General features: G+C 33.0%; 2 protein-coding genes and 1 long non-coding RNA gene across 7 annotated transcripts in view; 1 reads left to right on the top strand and 2 right to left on the bottom strand.

The window, feature by feature from the left end:
• LOC105128728 (uncharacterized) overlaps positions 1 to 1054 on the top strand; it is an 11101-nt gene extending 10047 nt beyond the window's left edge. Inside the window, exon 3 of the long non-coding RNA XR_842931.1 lies at positions 1044 to 1054. This is a non-coding gene — a long non-coding RNA (uncharacterized LOC105128728). The remainder of the gene's footprint in view (positions 1 to 1043) is intronic.
• A 3830-nt stretch (positions 1055 to 4884) lies between these two features.
• LOC105128725 (protein LIGHT-DEPENDENT SHORT HYPOCOTYLS 3-like) lies at positions 4885 to 6388 on the bottom strand. Its single transcript, XM_011030515.1, has one exon. The coding sequence runs from the start codon at positions 5877 to 5879 to the stop codon at positions 5298 to 5300; it is 582 nt and encodes a 193-aa protein (XP_011028817.1). The 5' UTR covers positions 5880 to 6388; the 3' UTR covers positions 4885 to 5297.
• A 12465-nt stretch (positions 6389 to 18853) lies between these two features.
• LOC105128724 (U-box domain-containing protein 3-like) lies at positions 18854 to 25060 on the bottom strand. 5 transcript variants are annotated; one of them, XM_011030511.1, is made up of 6 exons: positions 24655 to 25059; positions 22644 to 22923; positions 22086 to 22202; positions 19988 to 21883; positions 19595 to 19695; positions 18854 to 19378 (listed from the first exon to the last, which is right to left on the bottom strand). In XM_011030511.1, exons 2-5 carry the CDS (start codon positions 22917 to 22919, stop codon positions 19630 to 19632), a joined length of 2355 nt encoding a protein of 784 aa, XP_011028813.1. In that variant the 5' UTR covers positions 22920 to 22923; positions 24655 to 25059; the 3' UTR covers positions 18854 to 19378; positions 19595 to 19629. The 5 variants fall into 5 exon arrangements, with proteins under 5 accessions (XP_011028813.1, XP_011028814.1, XP_011028816.1 ...); XM_011030512.1 differs by having other exon boundaries at positions 18854 to 19695; positions 22644 to 22926; positions 24655 to 25060; XM_011030514.1 differs by having other exon boundaries at positions 18854 to 19839; positions 24655 to 25060.
• Between the last annotated feature and the right edge of the window lie 2205 nt (positions 25061 to 27265).

Raw genomic sequence — 27265 nt, 5'->3', positions numbered from 1 at the left:
CCGGAGTTTTCAAACAGTAGCAGCTATCCCCCGAACAAGTGCCTGAATTATACTCGTCTTATCTCTATCCTTGGCTCATAGACACTCGACCATTAACAGCCTGTCTGTGCTTATTCTAAAAGAAAGAGAGGATTTGATGCTGAAGAGCACCCCGGAACAAGGGGTGTTTCAGGGCGTTGATGGTGGTTATTTTTTAAAATATTTTTAATTTAAAATATATTAAAATAATATAATTATTTTAAAAAATTAATATAAAATAATTTATTTTAAAATTGATTTCACCACATGACGAAACACCGGCTAAATAGGTTTCATGTGAGTTTTTTTTTTTAAATCATTTAATTAATTATTCATTTTACCAAAAAAAAGGAGAAATCTATTATCATTATTCAATTGATGTTTCTTTATAAAAAAGAACGTCATTCAATTGATTATTCACTCTATCAAAAATAAAATATAGAAATTTATCGTCGTGATGTATTTAATATTATAATAACCTTACAGTTATGATTTTAAAAAATAAATTTAAAAAAATTATAAATCAAAACTTTTTTGCAACCAAAGTTTTTTATTTTTTTCTTAATAAAACCCATACAAAACTAGGATAAAACTCATACAAACTACGGTGTACGTTGAATATTGTCCTTGTTCTAATAAAATCCTTGTTCTATAACCTCTGTCTATGGTTTAGATTTTTTGAATATTATCCCTGGAGTTTCAAAAATAGCTGAAGGCAATTAACAGCAGAACTGCCTTTTCAAAATCTTAATCGTCTCTGGATTTGTGAGTGTATTTATAGAATTGCACATGCTAAGTCGAGGTTCCGGAGGAAAAACTTTGAGGAATATCAAATAATAGAAAAGGTTGGAGAGAATTAACACTCCTCCGACTGCAAGTCAGCTATCAATCAAAACGTTATATATATATTAAAAGTTAAAGTTGGGGGATGAAAGTGGAAAGTTGTTGAGACTTTGAGGGCAAAATAATGATTTACCCATTTGCAGAATTCTAGCTAGTGCTAAAGCAAGCCATCACTATTTTAGGGTGATGATTTCAGCAGTGAAAATTTGACTAGATTATCAGTCATGCAGAAAGATTCTATGCTCTGTTTTTGAACATCAAAGCATAAAATCCCACATAGGTCAATGATCTATATATTTGGATAATGATGATAGCATTGAGACAGTGCTGCTCTACCCCTCTTGCGGCCTGGAGAGAGGCCTGTGTAAAATAGGAAGTGGGGGCAAATATTTACTTGTGTTTAGTGCAGGTTACTTTTTACTCATAGTTTTTTATTTAAAAATTTATAAAGGTATTTTTTTAATTTTTAATGACAACACATTGAAATCATTAAAAAAACACCAAAAAAATACATAAATTTTATATAGAAACGCGTTAAAGCTGCCAAAACTGCTGCTGATTTTGGTTGAATCACAGTAACAATGCCATAAAAAAAACACCAGAATGTTTTGTAGCACATTCGCGTAAAAAAATCAAGCTACACAGGATGCGCGTCCGAATAAATTTTTCTAGCCCCTTTACTGATCTGATGTTTCATGCAACCTCCCTACATTTTGTTAATGCAGCGTGTGTGCCTCTATATATATATATAAAGCAAAGACAGCTCCCCAAAGTTTCAGAAATTACATTTTATGTGTTAAAATCATGAAATTGGCATATGGAGTCATCCTCGTTCCCTTTCGAAGCTCATGTTTTTGCTTAAAATATGGGAATGCTAGTATACTATGCTTACAAAACTATACAACTTCAATTGAACAGCTGTCGTGATGTGTATAGTGAAAAAGAAAAGGGAAAGGAACGTTAATTATATATGCAAGAAAGTAGCCAAACCTTATGTCCAATGCTCATTCACAAATTAATATTTGAAACCTTCGGCAGAAAAAAATCTATTGAAAATTGATGGAGAACCTGTGGTAATTATAATTTACAAGGGAAAAGATGCTAGTGTAGTACCAAAAAAAGAATAACATGACTGCAAACGTATGAGAGAAGTACAATTTTCATAACAACACAATTGTAATTGTCAAGCAAATAAAGTACTTCAAATTTGGAGGCAATCTAAGATATGCATGGAAAGAACAAAAAGGAAATACTTTGATCCATGATTTATTATTTACTATACATAGGGCCAAAACAAAGATCATGTCACAGCTAATCACATAAGAAACCCAAATGATTAGTGAAACAAATATATCCTCTAATTGCATAACAAAATGGAAGCTTGTACTCCACTAGAATCGCTAAAAGGGAAAGGGAGGCTGCTAAGCATGGGAGGAAGAGTCTGTCTTCTTCAAAAGTGTCCTTTCATCTCTTCCATTGTATTGCATGTCTATCTTTCTCATGCCTAAGGGTGTAGCTCGGTTGATCACCTCAATACAACGAAGATTTTTGTGGGTTGGTGTATCTATCGAAAGAAATACCCGCAAGGTAGCTTGGCAAGTGCTTTTCAAGGGAAGAAAGAAAAATGGATTGGGTATAGGCAGCTCTTTGCAAGGAAAAAACTAGGCAATGCTTTGTTAAGTGGCTTTGGAGACTAGATAATAGTAATGAAGGAGGTTGGCAGAATCTCATCACTAACATGTAGTACTGGCCTCCTTGCATCAATGGCCTTCCACTGTTTAAGAACCCTATATCACCAACATGGACTGCTATTAGTTCAATTATCAACACAATTCATGTTTTTTGACAGAAAGATGGTTGCCATGTGGTATTTTGAGAGATTGCTTTCCATTTCTCTATACAATCTCAACAATTCAATCAGAATATTTAGCAATAATGGGGGAGCATAATAACAGGGGATGGATGTGGAAACTCAACTGGAGCCGTAGCCTAATCTCTCCAGAACAATCCGAGCTGCAACAACTCTACACTTTGATAGATGGGATCAGAATGGATACAAATAGGGAAAACTTAAAACAATGGAAGCCACATAAACAAGGAGGGTATACAGTTAAATCTTGCAGCACGACTATTGATAACATTGAATTTCTAGGTACTTTTTCCTTCACTCCACTGCTATGGATAAGCATCGCTCCTCCTAGGATTAAGATGTTTTTATGGTTACTTCTACATGATAGATTATGCACAATGGGTTTTCTTTGGAAAATGAATCTAATAAATTCGAGTCAAGCTTTGTGTCTTTGTTGCAATGTTAGAGATTCAATGTGCAATACACTTATTTCTTCACCACCATCTTTCATGGAGGCTTTGGCAATGTATTATTAAATAGCCAGGCTTTAACTGGTGTATGCCTCAAGTAGTGGAGTAGGTCGTTTGGGAATTCAGTGTTAAGGGGAGTTTGAAAGCAAAGCCTTGACCATGCTATCATACGGAATCTCATGGGGTATTTGGCTGGATAAAACAAGAAGATTTTTTAGGATAAAGTTCTTAACTAGAATACAATAGTTCATTTTATACTACAAAATTATCTTTTTGGATGAAGACATTGGACATGAATTTTACTTACAATAAGGGTGATTTATTTAGAGGGGTTTACCGGTATCATAGGTTGAACAAACAACTAAAGTTAATTATGTTAGTTTCAGAGATATTTTTATTCATGTCAGCTTCATATATGGCATAATTAGTCAAGTTTATTTTGTTGATTCTATTTGATGGTATAATATTCTACCTCAAAATCCCACGAACTTAATGGTTTTCCCAACAATCAATAAAACACCGAATATTATTAAAAAAAGAAGAAGCTTATATCTTTCTTGATTAAATAAAATTAGTCTCCTTATTTTCTATTTACATAATAATAAGCATACAAATAACACAAATTATAATTTTTAGATTACCTAATATTAATTAGCTAACTTGAAAATATATCTAAATAATATTTTTTATTTATTTTTAGTATTAATACATCAAAATAATTTTTAAAAAATTCAAACAAAACCTCCTCGAATCTCCATGCATGGTTTCCAATCTTATTTTGTATTTAGTCACCTGCTAGTATACTAGTATATAGTGTTTTGGCATCAATTATGGCAAGATCTTGGATGGAGACCTTTTTGTCTTGTCTTCTAATTTTATACTCACAAAACTTTTTCGACTTGACTAGAAACCTAACTAGATTCCACTGTTTCCTCTAGGTTCATGTGAGTGTTAAGTAATTTTGACTTGACGACTTATGATCCTCTCTCCTACCTTTTTTCCCACAAAAAAAACAAAAACCTAGAAGAAGAAACTAATCTGAGATGACTCATAAGGGAAATGGCCGGAGGAATTTACTGGTGAAGAGATCAATTAGATGGCTGACACACGATAAATTAGTATGCTAAAATTGTCATCAACAAAATCTCAGAAGCCATAAGTACTTTGCATTGTCTGCCACATTTTTCACTATCTTTCCCCCTCGACTGATGAAATGACAACACTAAATGAAACAGCACAAGTTTCTGAATATTAAATCAATTCATTGGGACACAAGCACTGCATCTGCAAGAGTGTGATAAGAAAAGTATCCTAAGAGGCTACATAGCTATATATTTATATATCAACACCCAAGTTTATGCCTTGATATCAATCTTTCATGGCACTAAATTAAAAGAATAATCTTTAAAAATCAACATATACTCTTCATCTTTATGTCAATTTCCTATGGTTTTTCTAGACAGCAAGGCAGTTAAAGTAGCAGGGCAATAGGGCAAAAGTTAAGTCAGAGACTCAGCAGAGGAAATGAAAAACTGACCAAGCATCTGCAACCCAACCATTAAAACAACAGTAGTAGTGCTAGACATCTGACATATGATTCTTATGTAATGTCTTTCAAGCTTTAACCACTATGTGACTGAATTTCAGAGAATTTGATAAGAAGCGCTAGTGTCCAAAGGAGAAAGGGAGAGGAAGAACATCATTATCTGCACATCTATGGCTTGGCATACATGAATATTACATTAATTTATGAGCACTCTCAGTTCCAACATAGACCATAAATGCAAGTACAATCACTTCTACCACCACTTTTCTATTACCGCTACTGCTAGTCCCACTGCTAGTAATATTACTACCGTTGTTGGGATCGAAAGTAGATTCGTGGTCTCTGCAGATCTAGCTAGCCATCGTTTCCATATATCCAAAGCAAACAGAGAAATACCCGAGAGAGAGAGAGAGAGAGAGAGAGAGAGGCTAACCCTAAATACTAAAATGCCATATAACTCATACATACTAAAACAAAATAACCAAAAATACGGGTAGAGAAAAAAATAAGAACAATAAAGAGTAGTAGTATTGTAAACTGCTTGATAAAGGGAACTCTTTGTTTCTTTGTGTTAAGCTGCACCTGGAGGTGGTGGAAGTGGCAGTGGCAGGGATTGGATTTGTTGCTGTGGTGGACGCTTACGCTTCTTTTTCTCATAGCTAACCCCTCTTGCTTTAGACTGCAAATCACGAACCTCACGTAGATAAAGCCTAACAGCACGAGCACCAAAAGGGTTTGCTTCGGGCTTGCCTCCATTTTCCTCGAAGGCTGCTCGGAGGCGTCCGATAAGCGCATCAAGGCTACCCCAGGCCTGGCGGAGTGGGCAGGGGCAAGGGGCAGGTGGGTTTGGGTGGCCATAAAAAGGACAGATTGGAGTGTGTACTTTGGTTTTGCCAAATTGGTCAAGGTAGCGAAGGAATTCAAGGACATGAGCACCACTGCACCTGGAGAGAGAAAGAGGGGGCCTGTGGTTCTTCAGGTATTGACCAAAGGTGTTCCAGTCTCGGCGCTTTTGATTCTCATAGCGACTTGGAGCGGTGGAGGAGGACGGTGATGAAGAGTTTGAGACTGACATGGCAGTGGGGCTGTTGCCTATGTTGTTGAAACTTATGTTTTCAGAGTTGGAGCTCTCCATTTCTGGGATTGAATTCATGGAGAGTGTTGTTTGAGTTATTTCGATCTATCAGATGGTTTCGGTTATGATGTTGGTGCTGGAAGTGGCGGTGGCGGTGGCCTCTCCTCTTCCTATTTCCTGTCCTTACAATCACTCCACTCACTTATTTTTCTCTAGGGTTTGCCTCTCCCGAAAACAAAAACCTAAACTTGGTTGCTTATAGTCCTACAAAAGAGTGGATAGTCCTATGTTTTTGCTGCTGATGGGAAATACTAGCTAGACCCAAGAAGGAAGAAGTGACTCATGAAACAAAAGAAGCTGTAATCATTGGTTGGTATTACATGATTTCCATTTTTGATGGGAGAGAGAGAGGCGTGGAGCTGGAAATAGTGGTAACAAAGGATGATAAGACTGATGATGGAAGAGAAGGGATGGAAGGATTCTTTCTCTTGATAATGCTGAAAAATACTAGAAAAGCTTGAATTAAGGTTATGATTTTTGCTTTTTTGTTTTTGGGTATGGAAAATGCATAGTGATTGTTTTTTCCTCTTCTTTTTAATCTTAAAAAGGTGGAGCAACTCGACTCTTATTGGTCGATGACGATGTAAAGAGTGAGAGAGCTGTATGTGTTAGGGCTTGTAGGAAATGGCGAAGGGTTGGGTAGAGTAGGTTGGGATGGAGACAGGAAAAGGTTTGAGGGTAAAAATTGAAGGGAAAAACATGATTTTGTTTCTTGAGACTGTAGTCTTGAATGACAGTTCCTTTAATTTAAGTGACCAGAATACCCTCTGAAAAGTTTGAAGAGAAAATGGCAAACCAGCTTCCTGTTCATTGCCTGATCAACGACAAGCACCTCTAACTTGACAAACACCCTTGTCTAACACCATCACACTAGGCGTCCGCACTTCTGACCACTCAAAACAGTGGAGAATTCCACTTTTTAGCAAATTTCTCTCCTAAATCCTGCTACATGTACGGAAATTACTGTCCTTCTTCCTCCAATCTTACAGAAACTCTTGCTTTAGAATCTCTCCAGGGAAAAATGCAACCTCCAAGGAGAGAAAAATCATGGTGGCAGAGAACCTAGATAATGCAGGAATTATTGTCATATATTTAGCATCATAACATATAAACATATTTATATATTTTTAGAATTTTAGAAATACATACATTAAAATCTGAAACATTCTTAACGTATGTAGATTTGTAGTGAATAGTTTCCTCGTAGCCTTTACTGATCATAATTGTGCGTTCAAGCAATGATTAGGGTTTATAGCTAGCCAGAAAACCAATTGCTAAGCATCTGATCCGTACATCGCTTCGTAACTCTTCACAGCTATGGTCTCTCCTTGATTGATTTTCACTTTTTCCGTGCATATACCGATAACTTTGGATAATATTCAGCCCTTTTTTTTCTTTTTTTGATAGCTATGAAAAAGAAACGCATTTTACCAGCATTTCTTGCCTTTTGTGTAGTTACTAATGATTTTTTTTTCCTTCAATTGGATGAGTTGCTGGTTTCAACTATGATTGCAGCCATAACTCTTTCATAAATATTCCGTTAAAAGTTGTTAAAGTATTTTTAATGTTAAAATGACAAAACAAAAATAATTAAAATTATTAATATTTTCATGCAATATGAATACTTTTAGCTTTTCTTTATTCTTTGTGAAAATACTGTTTAAGAAAAATAAAAAAAATACAAAAGATTTATTTTGAAACTTTAATTTGAGCTTCATCATTTTGAATTTATTTACTCAATTACTAAATAGATTTGGGATGGTCTTTTTATACCTTTATGACCTTTATGAGTACATATTATAAACATAATGGGTGTTTGAAAGTACAATAACTTTTATTTTTAGATAAGTTTTAAACACATGTTTCATCAAAAAAATCAAATTAATGTATTTTTTGTATTTTTTAATGATTTTCATAAGTTGATGTCAAAATAAAAAAATATTTTGATGTATTTTAAAATTAAAAATTCTTTTGAAAAGTATCTTATACTACAATACCAACATACACATAATAAAAAATCATAACCAAAATCAACTACTTACCCTATCATGAATAAATTTGACATGGAGAAGTAAATAGCATGTTCAAAGCCATGGAATTGACTGTGGAGGAGGTGAATTTTTAGGGTTGTTGTTGCATCTGTTTATGGATCAACCATGTTCTGAGTTTGTGGGGATTTTATATCTTATAAATTGTTTCTCAAGGCTATGTTGATGTCGTTTTTGTGTTTGTGATAGGAGTAAGAGGAGCCTTCACTCTTCTTTATTTTGCTTTTACTTTTTCTTCTTTTCTGGTGACCATTTAATTAAATCTCCGACCATTATGGAAAAAAAAGCCATGGAATAGCGTATAGATATTAACAGCTTGAATGGTTTGTGTACGTTTTCTACATTCAGTAAAAGATTCACATGGAAAGAGACTGTTTCATAGTACTTTTGTTTTAAAGGTAGCAGAGCTCTTGCCATCTGAAAAATATGCCCAGATTGAATGCTAGTAATTAATTAGCATGTATTCACCCAAGTAAATGTCTCCATCTGTTTTTGAGATCTGAAGCTCGAAGCCCCGATCAAGCACAGTTTTAAACCCATGAATAAGTCACCGCCCTTGTCCCTTGATCAGCTCTTTGATCAATGATCCTCACCGCCAATTCCATGCATGGATAATGGCGAGTTGTGGTGTTCATGTCAAAACTATATAGGCCCCAGAGTCTTGGACAGTTCTCAAGTAGGTCCTTCAAAAACTACATTTTCAGTTAAGTCTCCATGGAAATTCTCAGTTAAGCATTACATCTAGATTTGTCCATGTTTTTCCATGCTTCTGACCTATTTTGTGAATGAATAATGCTTTATTTTAAGAGAAATTGATTTTTTGGTCAATAATTTGTAATAAAATAGAGACCCATCTGGGAAAAATATACTAGAGGACCCCGTTGAGAATTACTTTGTAGGTTGGTGATTTAGATCATGTTAAATACTAACTACTATGTGATGCACGTGTGTGCAATTCTCTTTTGTCCAAGTAAAAGAGAAAGGAAATGGAATGAGTAAATGACCTTTAGGAAGTCGGCATCAGCTCTTGGTTCAAGAGCTGTTGTCTTTCATGTCTGACTACTTGTAGCTGTTTGTTTCCCCCCCTCTCTCTCTAAGTTCCACTAGTATTATAGATTTTATTTTTAAAAGAAAGCATGAAATCCATTAAAAAATAACTGATTTTATTTTTAAAAAAATATAAAAAATAAAATATTTTCCCTATTCAAATACTAAAAAGTAAAATGAGTTTACAATGAGATTCATTTTTTAAATAAAATACAATGTTTTAAAAATTCTTTTTGAATATAAAAATTATGTTTAAGAAATAAAAAAAATTATTTATTCTTGTTGTTAAATTCTGGTCATCAAGTCAATCTTGAAATTTTTTTATTCAACTTTGAGCTTGATTTAAGTTTAAAATTAAATCAAGTAAGTGTTAACTCAGTTTTTCTCAATCAATTTAGCATGTTTAAATTCAACATAATTAACTAGTAAAAAATGTGGTTTGAAAATTAAAAAAATCAAGATAATATTTTTTTAATATTAGAATACCGATATATTTTACTAGTCTGGGTTCTCTTCAAAGAAAAACAAAAAAATTATAAAAATAAATTAAAAATTAAGTGGATATTGATTTACTTGATGAAATTTTAAAAAAATGAAAATAGAAAGGGAAAAAAAGGGGGGGGAGTGGAAAGAAATAAGAAAAAAAAGGGAAAATCAACGAGTAGTTTAAAAAATCTAATGTCAAATAATTTTTTTTATGCATGTATGTAATCACAAAAATCAATAACTATGTATGCAAATAAATAAATAAAAAGTCATTGATGATACCTTAAAAAACTTGAAAATTAAAAGATAGATATAGATAAAAAAAAATATATTTCATCTCAAAAGACAGGATATTTGCTCGATTGTGTTTGTTAAATTTATTTATTAAAATATTTTTTATTTAAGAAAACGATGATAGAAATAGAAACACGAATTAAATTTATTAAACAAAATAAAAGAAAAAAAATCATCACGCAATGCTTTATATATTAACAATATTATTTATTTTTTTCAAAAATAAAGTTCATCCATATAAAATAGAAAAAAAAACTCTTCAAAATTAAATACATAACTAAAAAAAATAGTCATCATTGAAAAGAGATTCCCCGAAATAAAATAAAAGAGTGAAAGGATACTGATTTAAATATAAATTAAAAAAAAATAGAAAAAAACCCATAAAAATCATTAATTTAAACAAAAAAAATTAGAGAGAAAAAAAAAAGAAACATAGGCCATTTTGTAATGCCTACATTTTAGCCATTGTAGTGTCTAGAAAACTAGGGATTAAGTGTTTTTACCCAAAAACCTGTTTATAATCTATTTTTAGCCTAAAATACTTATAAAACATTGTATAAACTGTGATAAATCTATTTATAGCCTTAAAAAATTTCTTTAAAAAACAAAATCAACCCAAATTTAAATATTTTTTATGAATTTTAAAAGTACAAAAACACATAATATAAACTTCTTTCATCAAATGAAACTATTTTACACAAATATAGTCTATTTTGGTGGTTTAAATCGATGTCAAGGACACTTTTTTCTCTCTATTGTCAAAATTTAGCGACCTATCTCTCCCCCTTACAACCACAGACTAAAAAATAACAAAAATAATTGTTTATACTAAAATTGAATTGGAAAAATATTAAACTACTAAAATTGTATAATTTACGTGATTTTTAAAGTTCAATAATCTATATGTTTTTTTACAAAACTTATATCATGCTGTTCATGTTTGATATTTTTTTCATTTCGGTTCCTCTTCTTTAAATCCCATGGGTATATAAGAAATTAAAATTAATTGATTTTTAATTAAGTTTAGATTACAAAAATATAATTTTTTTCACTGCTCATTCATAATAATACGTGAGAGAATAAATAACATAATCTTACAAAGTAAAAAACTCATACATTTTAAAGTAATACTTAATGTTTATGTTTAGTGGAACAAAAATGGATCCCAAATTAAATGACTTATCGTTCATATATAAAAAGAATTCACTTGAAAGAATACAGGTTCATATATAAAGAGAATTCACTTGCAAGAATACAGGTTAACTGGTTAGGGTTAGGGTTAGGGTCAGGGTTAATAAAAATACTTGATGTTGGCAAGAGGTCCACTGTCAATTGTGACGCTCCAATCAATCAAGCTGTTCGAGCCAATGAAACGTACCGGCATTCATGCTGCTATATCTCTCCCATCCGCTCGGACCCATCCCTTGAAATGTCTCGATTTCTAATTTTGATAGCTATTTTTTTTATCTGATAAATAATTAAGCAGTCAATTATAGTAACAGGTATAATAAAAAGCAGAGTAACGAATCTGTATGTAATATTAGTAGCCAATGACTGGAAAAAAGAAGAAAGGACATTGAGAGCTCATGGAATATAGCAACAAAAGTTTTCGTGGTTTAACTTATGACTCATTATTATTATTGATGTAATTAACTCTGTGACTTATGACTCTTGACAAGGCCTCCTCTTAAAACAAACAATGAAGTCTACTTGAACTAATCTAGGTAAATTTATATTTTTTTTAAAAAAATAATTTAAAAATAAAAATAATATTATTAAAAAAAAACAACAATTTTCCTTGGACTAACCAGGTCGCTGGTGACCCCAGTTTTTAATGGGATTACATTGAAGCAATTCCTCTTTTTTTTTTTTTAGATTAACGTGGGTGTCCGAGCTAGCTTGCGCGCACCACGACTAATCCCCGGGCCCTAAAGTTAACGACCATGTAAGCCTTCAGTAACTATCATATGAGTAACCAAGGACTCAAACCTAAAATCTAAAATCACAAAGGAAACAAACTATTTAATTTCAAGGCTTTACCACTTAATTACCTCCTAAATAATTAAAGCAATTCCTCTTCTTAATTTTGTTAAAACCTAACCTCAACCTCAACCTCAACCTTATGTCATAAATCAATTCGTCAAATTAGTTTAGGTTTAAAATAATAGTATTGAAAACCAAGGCAGGCTAAGAGAGTAAGAGGGGACTTGTCCACTGGATCAAACCTAGTGGGAGGGACCTTCTACCCACCTTGCTCTGTGTGTGGGCGCGTGTACACGCTAGACAGGAGCCTGTACTATGCGGCGATTCTATATTTTTTGGCAAAAACCTATGTCTGGGTGCCGCAAGTGTATTTTGAAAAAAGACGAAAAATCATCAACTGAAACAAGATTTGATAAGTTGGTTTGTTTTAATTAGATGATAAAAAATAAATAATAATAATAAACATGTAATTTTTTTTAAAAAAAACCACTATAACTTTAGATAAAACCTTTAGAAATATAAATTAAATAAAAAATAGATAAAAAATAGCAATTTAATTCAACCTAAAGTAATATGATAAATATTTAACTTGGATAATAAAAAATAAATTAATTTAATTTAACCTAGAAAACATATAAGTTAGATCACACGAGATTAGAATTATTTAACATATAAAAAAAACCACAAAAGATTTTTTTATATAAAAATGAATGTCAAACGAGTAAAAAAAATAAATAAACAAAATAATATCGACTCGTGTAAACTTTTCAAACACGTAAATCATGTTATTAGATCAGAAGTGTCACACATAAAAAAATTACAAAGCTTAACCTCCAACAAACTAAATATTGAAAGATAAAAATAAAAAAGAAATAATTACACTAAAAGGGTATAAAATTAAAAAATAATAATTAAAAAAAATAAAGGTGAAAATAAAGACATAAAATAAATCAGAAAGAAAATAAAAATCTCAATTCAATGATTAAACTAAAAAAAAATTAATAAAAAAATAAGAATCAAATTAAAAAGAATCATAAACTTGAATTGAAATATAAAATTAAAAACTATAATAATTTTTATAAAATAATTAAAAAAATAAAAAAATACTATTTTTTAAAAATAATATTAGAATTGAAAAATTAAATAAAAAATAAATAAAATTTTAAAAAATAAAAATAATAAAAATTGAAGTTATAACATTATCATCAAATAAGATGACCTGTATCCACAGGGGAGAGAGATAAAAAAATAAATAAAAAAAGTTGCCTAACAGCAAATTATTGATCCACCACCTACATGTAGCCGCGCCGCGCTTTCAAGTGGCGGGCTGTAGGTGACATGGCACCCTAGCACTTGATATAAAAAATAAAGCCTCTATACGGGTAATTGTCTAAACATGACACTTTTAACTTTCACTTTAAAAAATAAAATTTCAACCATTGCCCTTTTCACTTCTATCGAAGATTTCACGGGTTTTTAAAAACCCATGGGTTTAATTTTAAAAACTCTAAATACAGATTTTGTACTCTGAGAACAGGAGGGAGGGACGAGCAATGGCACCTTGTAATAAGATAGTCATTTTGAAGAATTTTGTATTTTTACTTGCCTTGAACCTGTTCGATAAGATTCCTCGATGAGTTTAACACACTTCATGTATTTAGGGGTTTTTAAATTTAGGGGTATAATTTATTTATTTTTGTGGGGGGTGGGGTGGATTAATTTAGGGTTTCTGCAATTTATGAGTTTAATTTAGGTGAATTGGATTTCAATTAGTTTAATATAATATCTAATTCTGGGTTATATTATTTGTGGTTTTAGTTTTGAGTTATTGTAAATTAAGAGTTAATTGATTTGATTTTTGTGAATTGTATAAAATTGAATTCAATGTATTAGTTTTATTTTGATTTTGATTAATCTATAGGATTAATTCTTGAATTAATAGCGATGATATGTTTTAGATTTACCATGTCTCGTGTTAAGTTCTTCATGTTTATATTGAATATCTCTTAACTTTTTGCATATATTAGATGCAATAAAATAGTACATATAAAAAAATTAAAAATTTCATTCTGTTCTTATTATTCAGCTTATTATAATTAAATTTTATTTTATTTTTTACTCATATCTATGCTCCTCCAAACTAGAATTTCTAGGTCCATCCCTAAACAAGAGGGTAGTGTTGATCTCTTGGTGACACAGTATGCATTGTTCAAAGAGCGTGGGTATATACCAATAACTTTTTATATTTCAATACTAATTAAAATACCATAATGCCTTGATAAAACAATTAATAAAAAAAAAACAACTCGGAAAGAAAAAAAATGACCCTGGAATGATTTTTTTTTCTACTTTAAAAACATTCAAGTAATTTTATTGTGTATTCAAGAGTGAAAAACCAAACCTAGCACTAGACGCCAAGCATATATTTTATTTTACTTTTAATGGTATTTTAATAGTTTTATTATTCATAAAAAAACAAAAAAACTGTATTACCATTATTAACCACACCAATCTAAATATTATTTAATTGAGGATTAAAATTATAATTTTATCACTGTAATATGCAATGCAATAAAATGAGTCTAATTAATTAGTCTGTAGTAATAGTGAAAACAATATCTATACCCCTTTTTTTCAGTTTATTTTGTCATACATACATAAATAATCATGGAAATGAAAATTTTACAATTTCTATTAAAAGAAATTATAGGAATCGAGACGTCTAGTATCTCATGTCTAGAGTCATCGCACCCTCATGCTTTGGGGATTACACGGAAATTAGTTAATTAATTAATTTCCCCATACACAATTAATTTCTCTTAATTGAAAAATGGCAGACTAATAAACTCTCAAACTCTTATACTATATATACACAGTCCTCGACGAAGCCAGGGAAAGGGCAATCGGCAAACCTGCCAGTATGTTATTCCCCCCTAATTACCTTGAAAACAGCAAAGTTTAGAGTATATTAATTATAGTACATCAATTGCAGTAGACATGGGAATTTTCTCTTTTCTTTTCTCCTTTTTTACCCGATTTGTTAAAGCAAGAATTTAATATAGTGGCTCAAAGAAACATGAGCATGTCAGAGAGGCATGTAAAATACCATCGGAGGAGATACAGACAACAGTATACACATGAATCCAAAGTAAAGTTTTTGCGCAGGTTAGGTTAGGTTACGATGTCTCAACTATTTTTTTTTTTTATGAGGAAAAAACAATATTGTTAGTTATTATATAATCCTTTTTTAATATTTAATAACAGTGGCGTGTGCCATGCACGGTGGGTTGCAGTGGATCACATGCAATAATATTGGAGTATATGTTTGATCTGATTTCAATATTTTATGAGAATGCTCCTCTCTTTTCTTTGCTGTAGTGTTTTCTCTTGGTCTAGAATCTTTTTCGTCTAGCTTAACCAACTAATCATGGAAGCTCACATATCTAGTTCTGATCCATTGCAATTACTTAGGTGAAGCTGTGAAGGAATGTCTGAAGAGAACACTTTTTTTTTGTTCTTTTCCTTCCCAGAAGCACCCATTTTTTACATTTGTTGCGACCTACCCTATCACCACTTGTATGAATACGCTAGGGTGATTGTGTCCAAATAAGAGCATGCATGTGGTGAAGTAAGAAAATTCCTTGTCAACTAGCTAGTAATATATAATTTATTTAATATATTATGGTATATTAATATGAGTATTAAATTATCCATGTTAATGAATCATAGTTTTATTTTCCTATAATCAATAGGCGAGGTGATATATCAAATAATAAAGCTAGTGCCAAAATAAGGCAACTAGCAAGAAAGTGTACAAAGAGACATATATACAAACAGAGAAACTAATTAAAAAGAGGCTATAGACTATAGTTCAAAGATATAAAATAGAAGAGCGAAGAAGTACCCGTAGAAGCCAATGATAGGAGGATGCAAGAAGAGGGATGAAATCGAGGCTTGTTAGTCGCAAGCCCGCCTTCAAAACCTCTAATTAAGCAAACCCAATGAATTACACGTTATCAATTGGTATTTTTTTTTTTAAACGAGCATTAATGTTCTTTTTACAGGAGATCTTAAGATTGAGTTTTTCTTTATAGGGAAAAAAAAGAAGATGTTGTCTCATAAAAACCCAATGCACTTAAAAATAAAGCTTATGTCATTAGATAGTTTGTTAATTATTTAGTTTTAGCAATAATATATTCTTTATAGCTAACATGACTGATAGCAATCCAAATTAAAAAAAAATTAATATAAAATTTAAAATAAAATAATAAAATAATAAATCTAATCTGTAAAATTTATGATCTAGGTTAATAAAACTGGTATAGTTACAGGAAAAGAAAAAAATAAAATAAATAAAAAATTTAAAAATAAAATAATTTTTTTTATTTGATTAAAAATATCAATCGGTAAATCAAAGAAATAAAAACACTTGATTACTTGTGTATTAATTCAAATCTTGACCTGTTCAATTGTTGCTGTCACCGTCATGTCTGATAGCTATCCCATCGCATGATGTAGCATTTGGACCCTGCGATCGCTATTATTAACAGTATCGTCAGTTTTATCGTAAAGGCGATTCAAATTCCAGTCCTTTTCATATTTTAGCTGTTCATCGTCGCCGAAGAAAACTATGGTCGATTGTTTGGAAAAAGAAGAAGAAGCATATCTAAAATCACGTGGCCTGATCACAAGTCGGCATTCTCCTTGCTTGAATCAAGGAAAGCTACCCCGTGACCAGCCTTTCTTCAACCCAAGCTAATTTCATATTGTTGATTACAGAACGGAAATGGGTAACAATGGGATTGCATGATTGATGCTTGAGGTTTTGATAATTCGGTTATTTATTTATTATATTTGAATCATGTTCATAATCTAATATATATATGTATGTAATCCTAGATTCTTATCTTGAACAGGGATCATTTTTTTCTGGAAAATTCTATAGATCAAGTTTTATAACTGGTTGGCTGGCTATGCCCGACGAGCGAAGAAAGGTCTTCAAATTAGAATTAAAAAGATGTTGTATTTTGTAGTTAATTTTGGAATTTTATTTTAATTTTTGTTTTGTGAACATCGATTTAAATCCTTTTAAAATTTTTGTAATTCCTATCTTGAGTATAAATTATTAAAATAAAATTATTGTGATTTCTGTCAAATCCTTTCTTCTAAAAATTGGATCATCTTCCTTCATTGGTTTTTAAAAGTTCCGCCGAGTAAATGATCTCAATAATTAATTAGATTAGAAACAATTGTGACTGTGAAGGTCCCGATCTGACATCACAGGGGTGGTCTACTGAATTGGTGAGCAGACAGAGGAAATTAAAATGCTCGGGTGCTGCTGGTAGGGGCCAACCAAGAGTTCATCATCTGCTCGGCTCCATCAGACAGACAACTAGTTCTATGCCACCTCCCTGCCCCATGTTTCTTTTCCAACTCAGTATTCTATCAGGAAAATCTGATGATGACGGTGGATTTCATGAAGAAAACATAAAATGTTACAGGGATAATATAAACCACCGAGTTCTGGCTGGCTTACCACTTGAAAGTATAGTTTTCGAGATAGTATTGGTGGTTGTGTTTTATTTGAGAATATATTACAATATTTTTTAATTTTTTAAAATTTATTTTTAATATATTACATCAAAACAATTTAAAAATTAAATTTAAAATAAAAAATTCAAGATTTTTAAAGGCTCCATGCGGCGTACGCTTAAATTGGGTTAGGTGCGATTTCCGACCTTCCTGCAAACTTGTAAACATGTGGGCTGCAAGGCAGGTCGAAAGAGAGAACTGGACAATAAAGTTGAAAATAACTTGATGGCGCATCTTTGCCTAACTTTTTCGGCTAAAGATTCCATCGAGGGAACAAATACGAGCGTGCAACCAGCCTTAATACATTAGATTCGGTAACTTCATGTGACTGGTGTTGTTAATATAAGTTGTTTTTTTTAAAAAAATTAAAAACATATCTTTTATATTTTATATTTTTAATATCAACACAATAAAATTATTGAAAAGTATTAATTTGATTTTTTCTAAAACAAAAATAATTTTAAAAAGCAAAAGGCATGAAGTTGAAAAAAATTAAGAAGTATTATACAAATAGTTTATTACAACATAAATTATTATTAAAAGAATATATTTTTAAATGGGAAAAAAATGATTACTTAAGATGTAAAAATTATTTTTTAAGTACATTTGATATTGGTGGTGAAAAGAGTGATAGTTAAAATATTAGTAGCGAATTGAAGGAAAATAAAAGATTATTTTAGTGTGTATTATGAGAATAAATTAAAAGAATCGAGGGTTAAATTTAGAGAGTAAAACTCCACCATTTTTAGCCATTTTAAGGATAAATTTAACACTCTCTTGAGAAGTTCCTCTTCTTTACATCCTTGAGATTTTACAAGAATAAAATTTAATCCGTTTACATAATCACCAACTATACCATGAAAAGGGAGAGGGAGAGGGAAATAACCACCAACCATACCTAAGAAAGTGAGAGGGAGAGGAAAAGTAAGAGGTCATCATTGATGATGATATTGGTTGAAAAATATAGTTATCTTTATTTTTTAAATAATTTTTTGTTAAAATATATGTTAATAATATATTTTTTATTTTTTAAAAAATATTTTTAATAATAACACATCAAAATAATTTAAAAATACTAAAATAATATTAGTTTGAAGTAAATAAAAAATAAAAAATAAAAAAATTAAAATTTTTTTAAAATACAAAAATAAACAAATCTGTACGGTACACCATTTGGAGTTGCAGTTTGGCAAGAGGCACTAGCCCACTCGAAAAGTAAAACCTTGAAGATGGAGTTTGGGCCCATCCAGTTTTTTTTCCTTTACTTTCAAGTATGTTTTTTTTAATTAAAAAAATATATTAAAATAATTTAATATCATAAAAAAATTATAAAAAATACAAACACACCATACCACTGTACTCGACCAAAAAAACATTTTAAAAAAGGCATTTCGATCGCTTGGAAAACCAACCATGGATGCCAATATTCCTCGAGAAATTGTTCTTCTTGTTGTGATGCCAAATTTCGTGTGTTTCAAAACAAGTCTTGCAGGCCTGCGAGGGCTCCACACAACTGGTGAGAACAGTGGCCCCATTTTGCACTGAATCTTGAGAGGGATTCATTTTTCTCTCCCATGTTCTCTGATAAATTTCTGAGAAATGAGAGTACCTTTCAAGGGCTCTCATCACTATCGACTTCTCTGTTTTGGAGGTAAGAGAAAAATGGGAAGAGAGCAAAAGGCGTGCACAAGAAATCAACAACAGCCAGAAAGCAGTCACATGGAGAAGAAAGCCTCCAACAGGTTATCACTTCCCAGCACCAAGGAGCAGCACCTTTGTTGCTGAATTAACAAAGCATATTTCTGCTAATCTGCGGGCAACACCAAATCGCAGATGGACGTCGTTTTCCAGCTGTTTTTTCATATTTCAATATCCACATGCATCAAGAATGCATGCACCAGATACTGATGCAGTGCCTCCTAGTGAACTACTTGCACGATAACATATTAGTTAATCCATCAAAAATCAGATATTTTTCTGTCAATCGAATGGCCTCAATATCCTCTGTTTCCAACATATATACAAGATATGTACATTATGAATAACTTATGAAATTACAAAATCAAAGAAAATGAAGAAATTTTCTTCCAGTGACTGCACACACAGAATACTAGGACAAGCTATATTCTTGGGAAAACTAATCCTAACCAACACACTAACACTCCTCTCTTTCCTATTGAAAATAAATCATGACTCCCAGGGAAATAAATATGGCTGAAGACTAGAGACATGGAAGATTATTTCCCAGGGATCATCTTCATGCAGAAAAATACACGGGGCAGAATATATATATGAAAAAAATCTAACAAAATTTGTCTCTATGATCTACCCTTTCCCGCAGATGCTTCTCTCTGACTACGGAAGTGACTGAGAAGTTGCTGTGCCTGCATAACACATGCAAACACATATATCATCTAACACATCTATCCATGATCACCATTAAATATCCAAAAACTTCTTGGTCTTCATTACCCTATAGTTGAAATCAAAGCAATGACGTCCTTTCTAGATCAAAATAACAGAATATACTACATGATATAAAGGAAGGGAGCACTTGTGATTTTACCACAAGGGAACATGACCATAATCATCCCGTCATGCTTAGTTTCCTTACGGGCAAAAGGCACCAAGGTGCAGAGTACAAACAAGAAGGAAAAGATGAGATTAGCTGCATACCTTTTCCTTCGCTCTTGGGGTGCCTGATTGGGACAGCGCAACAAGTGGAGGAACAGCCCCTTCTTGCAAAACTAGGGTACAAAACCTGGGACTACTAAGGCACAGTTGCATCAGTATGGAGGCAGCATTCTCCTTTCCTCTTTGAGATCCTGATTCAACAACCTCAACCAGCAGTGGAATGCCTCCTGCTTTTGCAATGGCCAAGCGCCCTTCCCCAATTGTTGACAAGTTTGCAAGAAGAGCGACTGCCTTGTCAACCATCCCCGTGACAGGATCCATCAACTCAACAAGATACTTCACAGCTCCAGCTTGAACTATACGAGCCTTGTTTTCATGAAAGATCGAAAGGTTAAACAAGGTAGTGGCTGCATCCTTTTTTCCTCTTAAAGTCCCAGAGCCAAGAAGATCCACCAAGGCTTTGACTGCACCTGAACGGCCTATTTTGGCTTTGTATTCTTCTAAAACAGAGAGGCTAAATAGAGCGGCTGCAGAATTCTCTCTGGCGCCATCATTTCCTGATCTTAAAACATGAATAATTGGTTCTATTGCTCCTGCTTCTGCAATAATGGCTTTATTCTCTTCATTGATTGAGAGGTTCAACAAGGCTGTGACAGCGTGCTCCTGGGTTAGCTTCACTTCTGAGGACAGCATTGAAAGTAATGGTCTGATAGCACCAGAATGGCCTATAATGATGCGATTCTCCATGTCATGCTTTGCTAGAAGCCGTAGTTCTTCAGCAGCTTTAGTCTGTACTTCATTTGATAGGCTTTTAAGCCCTTCAACCAACTTCTTGACTTGAGAAGTCTTAGTTAGATCATGAGATCCTGAGTCAGAAAACTGAAGGGAGTTTGTTCTGCTATAGTTATGGCTTCCATTGCTGGCCATATCTACTTGTGTTTTAGGACTGTGAAATTGCATTCCTGATGAGCAGGGAGACGATCCCTTTATGTTATTTGAAGGAGACGCAGCAGGGCATTCAGATGTTATCTCTCCTGACAAGTCATTCACATTGTCATGCTTGGTTGATAGCTTCAACATCTCATCTGATACTGGAGGCACATATTCAATACTGGAAATGGCACTTGAGGTCGATTCACTCCTGCTATGTATATATGAATGTCCATGGGATGGATGTTCAAAGCTTTCAGTCCCCATGACATTATAACGGTTAAATTCTTCACCACTTAACCTGGATGAAACACCAATGACCTTTTTCTCAAATCCATTTCCAACTTCAACAGATGATCTTGACGTAGAATTGCTTCTGTGCAAAGAGCAACGGTTACGAAAACTATCCAAGTGCAATAAATCATGATGTGATGAGGCTAAGACATGATTATTACAGTCAGAGTGGCCTGAAACTCTTACATTGTTTTCCTCACACCAATTTGCTATCATGGCTTTGACAGTGTAATTGGGAATAAAATTTGTATGAGAGAGTGTTTGACGGGTCCTAGGGCAAAAGGTCAGCCCATGATCAAGCCACTTTTGGATGGACACCCTATCATAAGTTTGACCAGAAGCCACGATCACAGGATCTAGCATGAGCTCTAATGATAACGGACATCGAAAGTATGGAGGGATTGGGGCACCACTCTTTGGATCACGGTGCTCAACTTTAAGCAACCAACTACGTATCTGAGTGATGAGATCCACAATTTGGTCAATTTGATACAAGTACCCTTCTGCTTTATTGATATGAACATTTGTCCTCTCCTTTTCCACTGCCACACTTTCTTTCAGGAGTTCCTGATTTGATGTTAAACTAAGTGTCTGGATAAGTTTCATAAGATGATCAGTGCAAGGAACAACATCATCTTTTAGACTTCTCAGAGCCTCTTCTATAATCTCTGTTATTGTTTCATGCTTCAAACCTTTAAGTTCCTGCATACAGTGCTGGAAACATTTTACCAGAAGTCAGTCTCACACAGGATATTTGCATCTAAACAACTAGAAATTCAATCTAGATTAAACAACATACAAAAAAGAGATGAAGTTTCAAAAAATATAAAAGAATGAATTAAAAAGGTCAGTCACTGGGAACTGTTAAGTTACAAAGAAAACAGAATGAAAGAAACAAATTTTCAAACTTTCTCACCTGAACAATAGTTAAACTAGAAGTGGTTGGAGAACCATGCAACAATCTACATAATGCTTGACAAATCTCCAGGGCAGAGCTCTGGATTTTCTTCAATAGGGCTTCACTTTGCTGGACCTATACAGAGAAAAATCCATGTGCCAATTAAGAGTTTGAATCTCAACCATCTCCAGCCATCCCAAACCAGAGATCATGTGTTCGAAAATCCTAAATGGCTACATTAAATTGCCAAGGAAGGGAAAAACAAAGGAAAATTAGAGATCCCCAAACAGTTTCAGGTTGCATTTATTCTTTCAACTTGCAATCCTCACATGATCTTATAGAATTCATTTATGTTGGTTTCTTTGGCATGGGTTAGAAAGAAAATTTCAGACTGACAGTACATCAAGTAACAGAAGACTATTTTTGTATTATTCTTTCAACAAAATATATGAGCTTCCTGATGGAAAAACCACCACATAGTGATAAAGAATACAATATTTTGAACTCCATTCAAAAGCATTACACATTGTACATCTGATCCCGCTAAACACAAACAAGCTGTTAAGAATTACTCACACTGCAAATCCTGCTCATCTGTGGACACCACTTCTCCATAAATTCTCGAGCCTCATTAACGGCAGCATCGAGTTCTTCACACTCTCTACATGGGATTTCATCTGAAGATATGTTGTAATCATCAACTTCATCAAGCACTGGTTTCAAATGCTTTAACATTATAACCATGATCTCGTAATCCTTTTGAATAGGCAAATACTTCTTTGTCTGACATGAAACGAGATGCATGAATCGAGAAATACTGTTGATAAGACATCTTACAGATGACTTTTCCATTGACCTGCTTTACATAAGGCATAACAAAGAGATTGTTGCATTAAAACAAAAGAAGAAGAAAAAAGACTTTTTAATGGAAAAGGAGTTTTCAATGAGACTAGTGTCAAAGCCTGTTACTTTATGACAACAATGATCGGTTTGTGGTTCTCGATCACAAGTTTTTTCATGAAATGTAAACGGGATTTCACACATCGAGACTTGTGTTCTTCATTTCACGAACAGACAAAAAAGTTCATCCAGAAAACACTGAATTTATACAAATCTCTTACCATGTAGACATGTAAATGCCAAGGATGAACGGGCATCAGACCATCAAACATGCATATAAATACAAAAATTATAAACAGCTGGCCTCTAGGGAAGCACCCCCATCAATATTTGGTTGATAATTAATGATCATGTGTGAGCCTAAAGCCTGACAGCAAACTCCACACGCACACAATCAACAAGGTCAGTAAATCTACAAGGTGCAGCACTGCCATGATGCTTGTACCCAAATCAATGAAATGCTTTCCCTCCCAATAAATCGTAAGAAGTTCTACACTCGGTTGGTCCCGGCATTTTACGCACTCTGTTTCCACTTGCCACAAGAGCTCCTATCCTAGGCACCACGACTGTGCACTCAAGTTATCCCATGGGGTCTAAGAAGTGGCATCATTAAACACAATGGAAAGCTATCTCAAAACTCAACGCATCTAAGAAAATTCCCTTCTACAGTGCTCGACACACTGTAGCTTGCTGCTTACTTGAATACAGGGATTTTCCACGGGAACAACAGGATTTATAATTTCAAATGTTGCTGAATGAGCAGAGAACAATCAGCAAGCAAATTATTGGTAAATAAACAGTATTTGTGTCATCTAATCCTACAATAAAAGAAAGATGAGCTTTCAACAAATATTTTAAAAATATGCAAAAAAGTCATTCGCTTGTATTTACTATGGTTTTGACACAAGTAAGACCTTGCCCCTTGATAACAGAAGGTATTTGGTCAATTTACTACTACTACTATTTTTTTTGTAATTTTTTTTCATAATAAGGTGATACCAATTTTATCATATATCCAAACAAAGAAAAAAAAAAAATCTTGACTATTCGTCAAAGCCATTCTATCTTAAGACTATTTCCCTGATTGCCATCAATAAAACAAAAGGTGGAATTCTGTTGATAGCTTTTATACAATGACTATCATTTTCACTATACATTTGGTTGCTAATAAAGCCAGAAGAATTAAAATTTTAAATCTTTGATCTCTGTAAATTCAACATAAAAAAACAAGAACGTCAATTGCTTATAATCTCATAAAACACCATTGATGAAGTAAAACAAAACTGATCACTCTAAATTCAAGACAGAACAACAGGAACCTAATCATACAAGCATCATGTGACCAAGAAGAACGGGAGTCCCATTCACTTCTGGAAATCAAAACAACATAAGATCCACAGTTACTCTTTGCTTCTCAGCTTCCTCAGCAATCTAATATATCTAGCCTCAAATTGGCTAAGAAAAGAACCAGAAAACCAACCCAGCAAAACAATATCAACCCAAAAATACCACCCACTTGTTATATCATAATTTCAAAGAATTTCACACAGCAGCCCACAAGTACACCAAAGCATGAATCCAGAAACAGAGAACGACTGATCACGGCAATACTTCCAAAGAGCACAAATTGTACACGAAAAAGTAACATTTCCTGAGCATTACCTAAACCTTGTGATCAAAAGAATACCTTTATAATCTATATGAGGGGCTCAAGCTGGTGAATTAAGGCATAAAAATCAGATCTTGATGGACACAGACGTGTAACTTGTACAGAAGTTACCAAATATTCATGCTTTATGCCATGAAAAATCAGAGTGGGTAGAGAACTGATGCCCAGCTCTCACAAGTCATAACAAAGCTGCATGAGAAAGAGATTGTGAATAAAAAATGAGGGAAAATAAAAGAAAAGGGTTAAAAAATCGTGGGACCCTTTGTGTTTCTATTATTATTTGTAGGGGCCCCTTATGAGTAGTTGCGGATTTGTTGTGTTTTGTTGGGGAAGAAAAATTAATTAAGAATCATGATGAACAGTGGAGAGAGGGTGATAGAATGAGATTAGTAGTAATGTAATCATGATTAGTTGAGGTTTATATTAGATTAGGAGAAGGTCTATAGGGGAAAGTCTGGGCACCGTTTTTTCTCTCTTTAATTTGCTGACGCAATGACAGAAGCGTCACTGCTATGCAAATGTTATTAAATCCGGTTTGGGTTAATTCAAGAACTTGTTAGAGGCTGTCTTTAAAATAATTTGGATTACTTGTAATTCAATTAAAATGTTATATGAAATTTTTATTTTTTTAAATAAAAAATTAAAATAATATTATTTTAATTAATCCGATTTAAACCATTCAATATATAATTTAAATTTTAAATCGATTAATAACTTTATGTATTTTGTAGATCAAACCGAGAATAAACCCTTTAATCTTTCATTAGTTTAATTTGCAAATTGTAAATATTAGTTTAACAAAATAAATTCCTTTACATGGTTATCAAAAGTGGGATTGAACCATCTAGGTGGTGGTCAAGTGGTAAGGACTTGAGATTAAGAGGTTTGCTCCCTCTATGGTCTCATATTCGAGTTTTTGGTTGTTCATATGATGGCCACTGGAGGTTTACATGGTCGTTAACTTTAAGGCCCGTGGGATTAGTCGTGGTGCGCATAAGCTGGCCCGGGCACCCACGTTAATCTAAAAAAAATAAGATTGAAAAAATAAAAAAAATGAAATAATAAAATTTATCTTTTAGGTTAAATTTTGACATCATTGCCGAAGCCAGTAGTTGGATAAGAAAATCTCCTGCTGACCCACTCAACAAGTGACTTGTTGTCTCTTTTAATATCTTAGATACCTACTCGAGTGAAGGAAATAAAATTAGGATTCATTTTAAATATATTCATGGATTGTATATGTAAGCATGTCATCATCTCCTGAGAGCTACATGAATCCCGTGACTGGCAAAAATCCACTCTACATCTGTTTGAATCCTCAAGAAAATTTGCTCTAAGAAATAGACTTGAGTTTTATGATTCGTCTATGCCCTCTCTGTACCAATAAATCCGTTCTTAATAACAAAGAATCCATGGAACCTCGATGCAGCTGCAATGCTATCATGATAACAGGAAAACAGGCACGGGGAGGGACTTGGGCAACCGTTCTGCTCAGCTCATTACATCTTGAAGGTGTCCGTGTCTGTATATTCAAGCTCGACAACTTTCTTGTCCTGCCCTGTCTTAATTACAACGCACCAGCAGTATACTTTCTGTCGCTTGAAGTGTTTTCGCCAACAAATGCCAGCTATAATCTGTAACAGCTATGAACACTATTGGTGCAGGAGGGGAAGCATCATGACTTCTCACATCAAACCAGAGGCATATTTCCTTTCTATTAGGTTTACAATAAAGCTCATTCAAGTATTGGTGTGACACCACATACAGTAAAAAAAGATAGCATCCAATACTAAAAATGTTCTTTCGTGCTGAGGCTAACAACCATGATATTAGACTGAGTACTGACTCTGTTTGGAGACTGTTTTCCGCCATTTAAACTCGCAACTCCTTTCCAGAAGAAAAACTACTAAATTTTCCAATGGTGGACAGTCATCCTTAAGAATTTGAGATTTGGGTCAAAGTCTAAGCTCATGATACTCATTTATAGTACGGTGGGAAGTGGTTAAAACTGCATTTTATACTGGTCATAATTTTAAAAATATTTGATTAATCAATATATATTATAGTTCTGAATTGGTTATGAAAAACTATTTTATTACCCAATTACAAAAAATATAATTTATAACTTTTCTTGAATTTATATTTTTAAAAAACATAGCCATAAAAACTAATAACTATAAAAAAAAATTTAAGGGAAGTTATGTTTATCTCATAATTAGTTCTTACTTGATTTTCTGAGATGATATATCTTCTTTTTATGGAAGTAGACTTTTTACCAAGCATTTCTACTCCTAAAAATTGATCGAAAACAGCATAGATTGACGAACCAAAATGTTGAACTCAAAAAAGCTGCTTCTATTCTTTACCCAACTAAGGTCAACAATCCTATCAATTAAACAATACACTTTACTCTCCTCCGTCCAAGCATTAATTTTTTATGTACCGACAAAACTATGTTTTCTGCCGTGTACGCTCTGCAACCTCTTTCAGGGGACATTTTCATCGAGGAATGGATGGTTCCCATGTGGGTTGATGGACATGGGAGATAGGGTTACGGTTCAAAAGGACTCGTATAGATCAGGAGTCTTCCACTCCATCCCAATTTCCACCGAGTTAAAGGTTCTGACAG

The sequence above is a fragment of the Populus euphratica genome, unplaced genomic scaffold, assembly GCF_000495115.2.
Source record: "Populus euphratica unplaced genomic scaffold, PopEup_1.0 scaffold11.1, whole genome shotgun sequence".
NCBI classification, from domain to species: domain Eukaryota; kingdom Viridiplantae; phylum Streptophyta; class Magnoliopsida; order Malpighiales; family Salicaceae; genus Populus; species Populus euphratica.
Note: the sequence above shows the minus strand (reverse complement) of the source record. Positions and strands in the feature narration are given on the sequence as shown.

Excerpts from the sequence above, each read along its gene's own strand:
- LOC105128725 (XM_011030515.1), bottom strand. The coding sequence starts at position 5,879 with ATGAATTCAATCCCAGAAATGGAGAGCTCCAACTCTGAAAACATAAGT.
- LOC105128724 (XM_011030512.1), bottom strand. The coding sequence starts at position 22,919 with ATGGAAAAGTCATCTGTAAGATGTCTTATCAACAGTATTTCTCGATTC. Across the intron at positions 21,884-22,085 it reads CTAGTTTAACTATTGTTCAG|CACTGTATGCAGGAACTTAA; the intron begins GTGAGAAAGTTT and ends AAATGTTTCCAG. Across the intron at positions 19,696-19,987 it reads CCCCAAGAGCGAAGGAAAAG|GCACAGCAACTTCTCAGTCA; the intron begins GTATGCAGCTAA and ends TGTGTTATGCAG.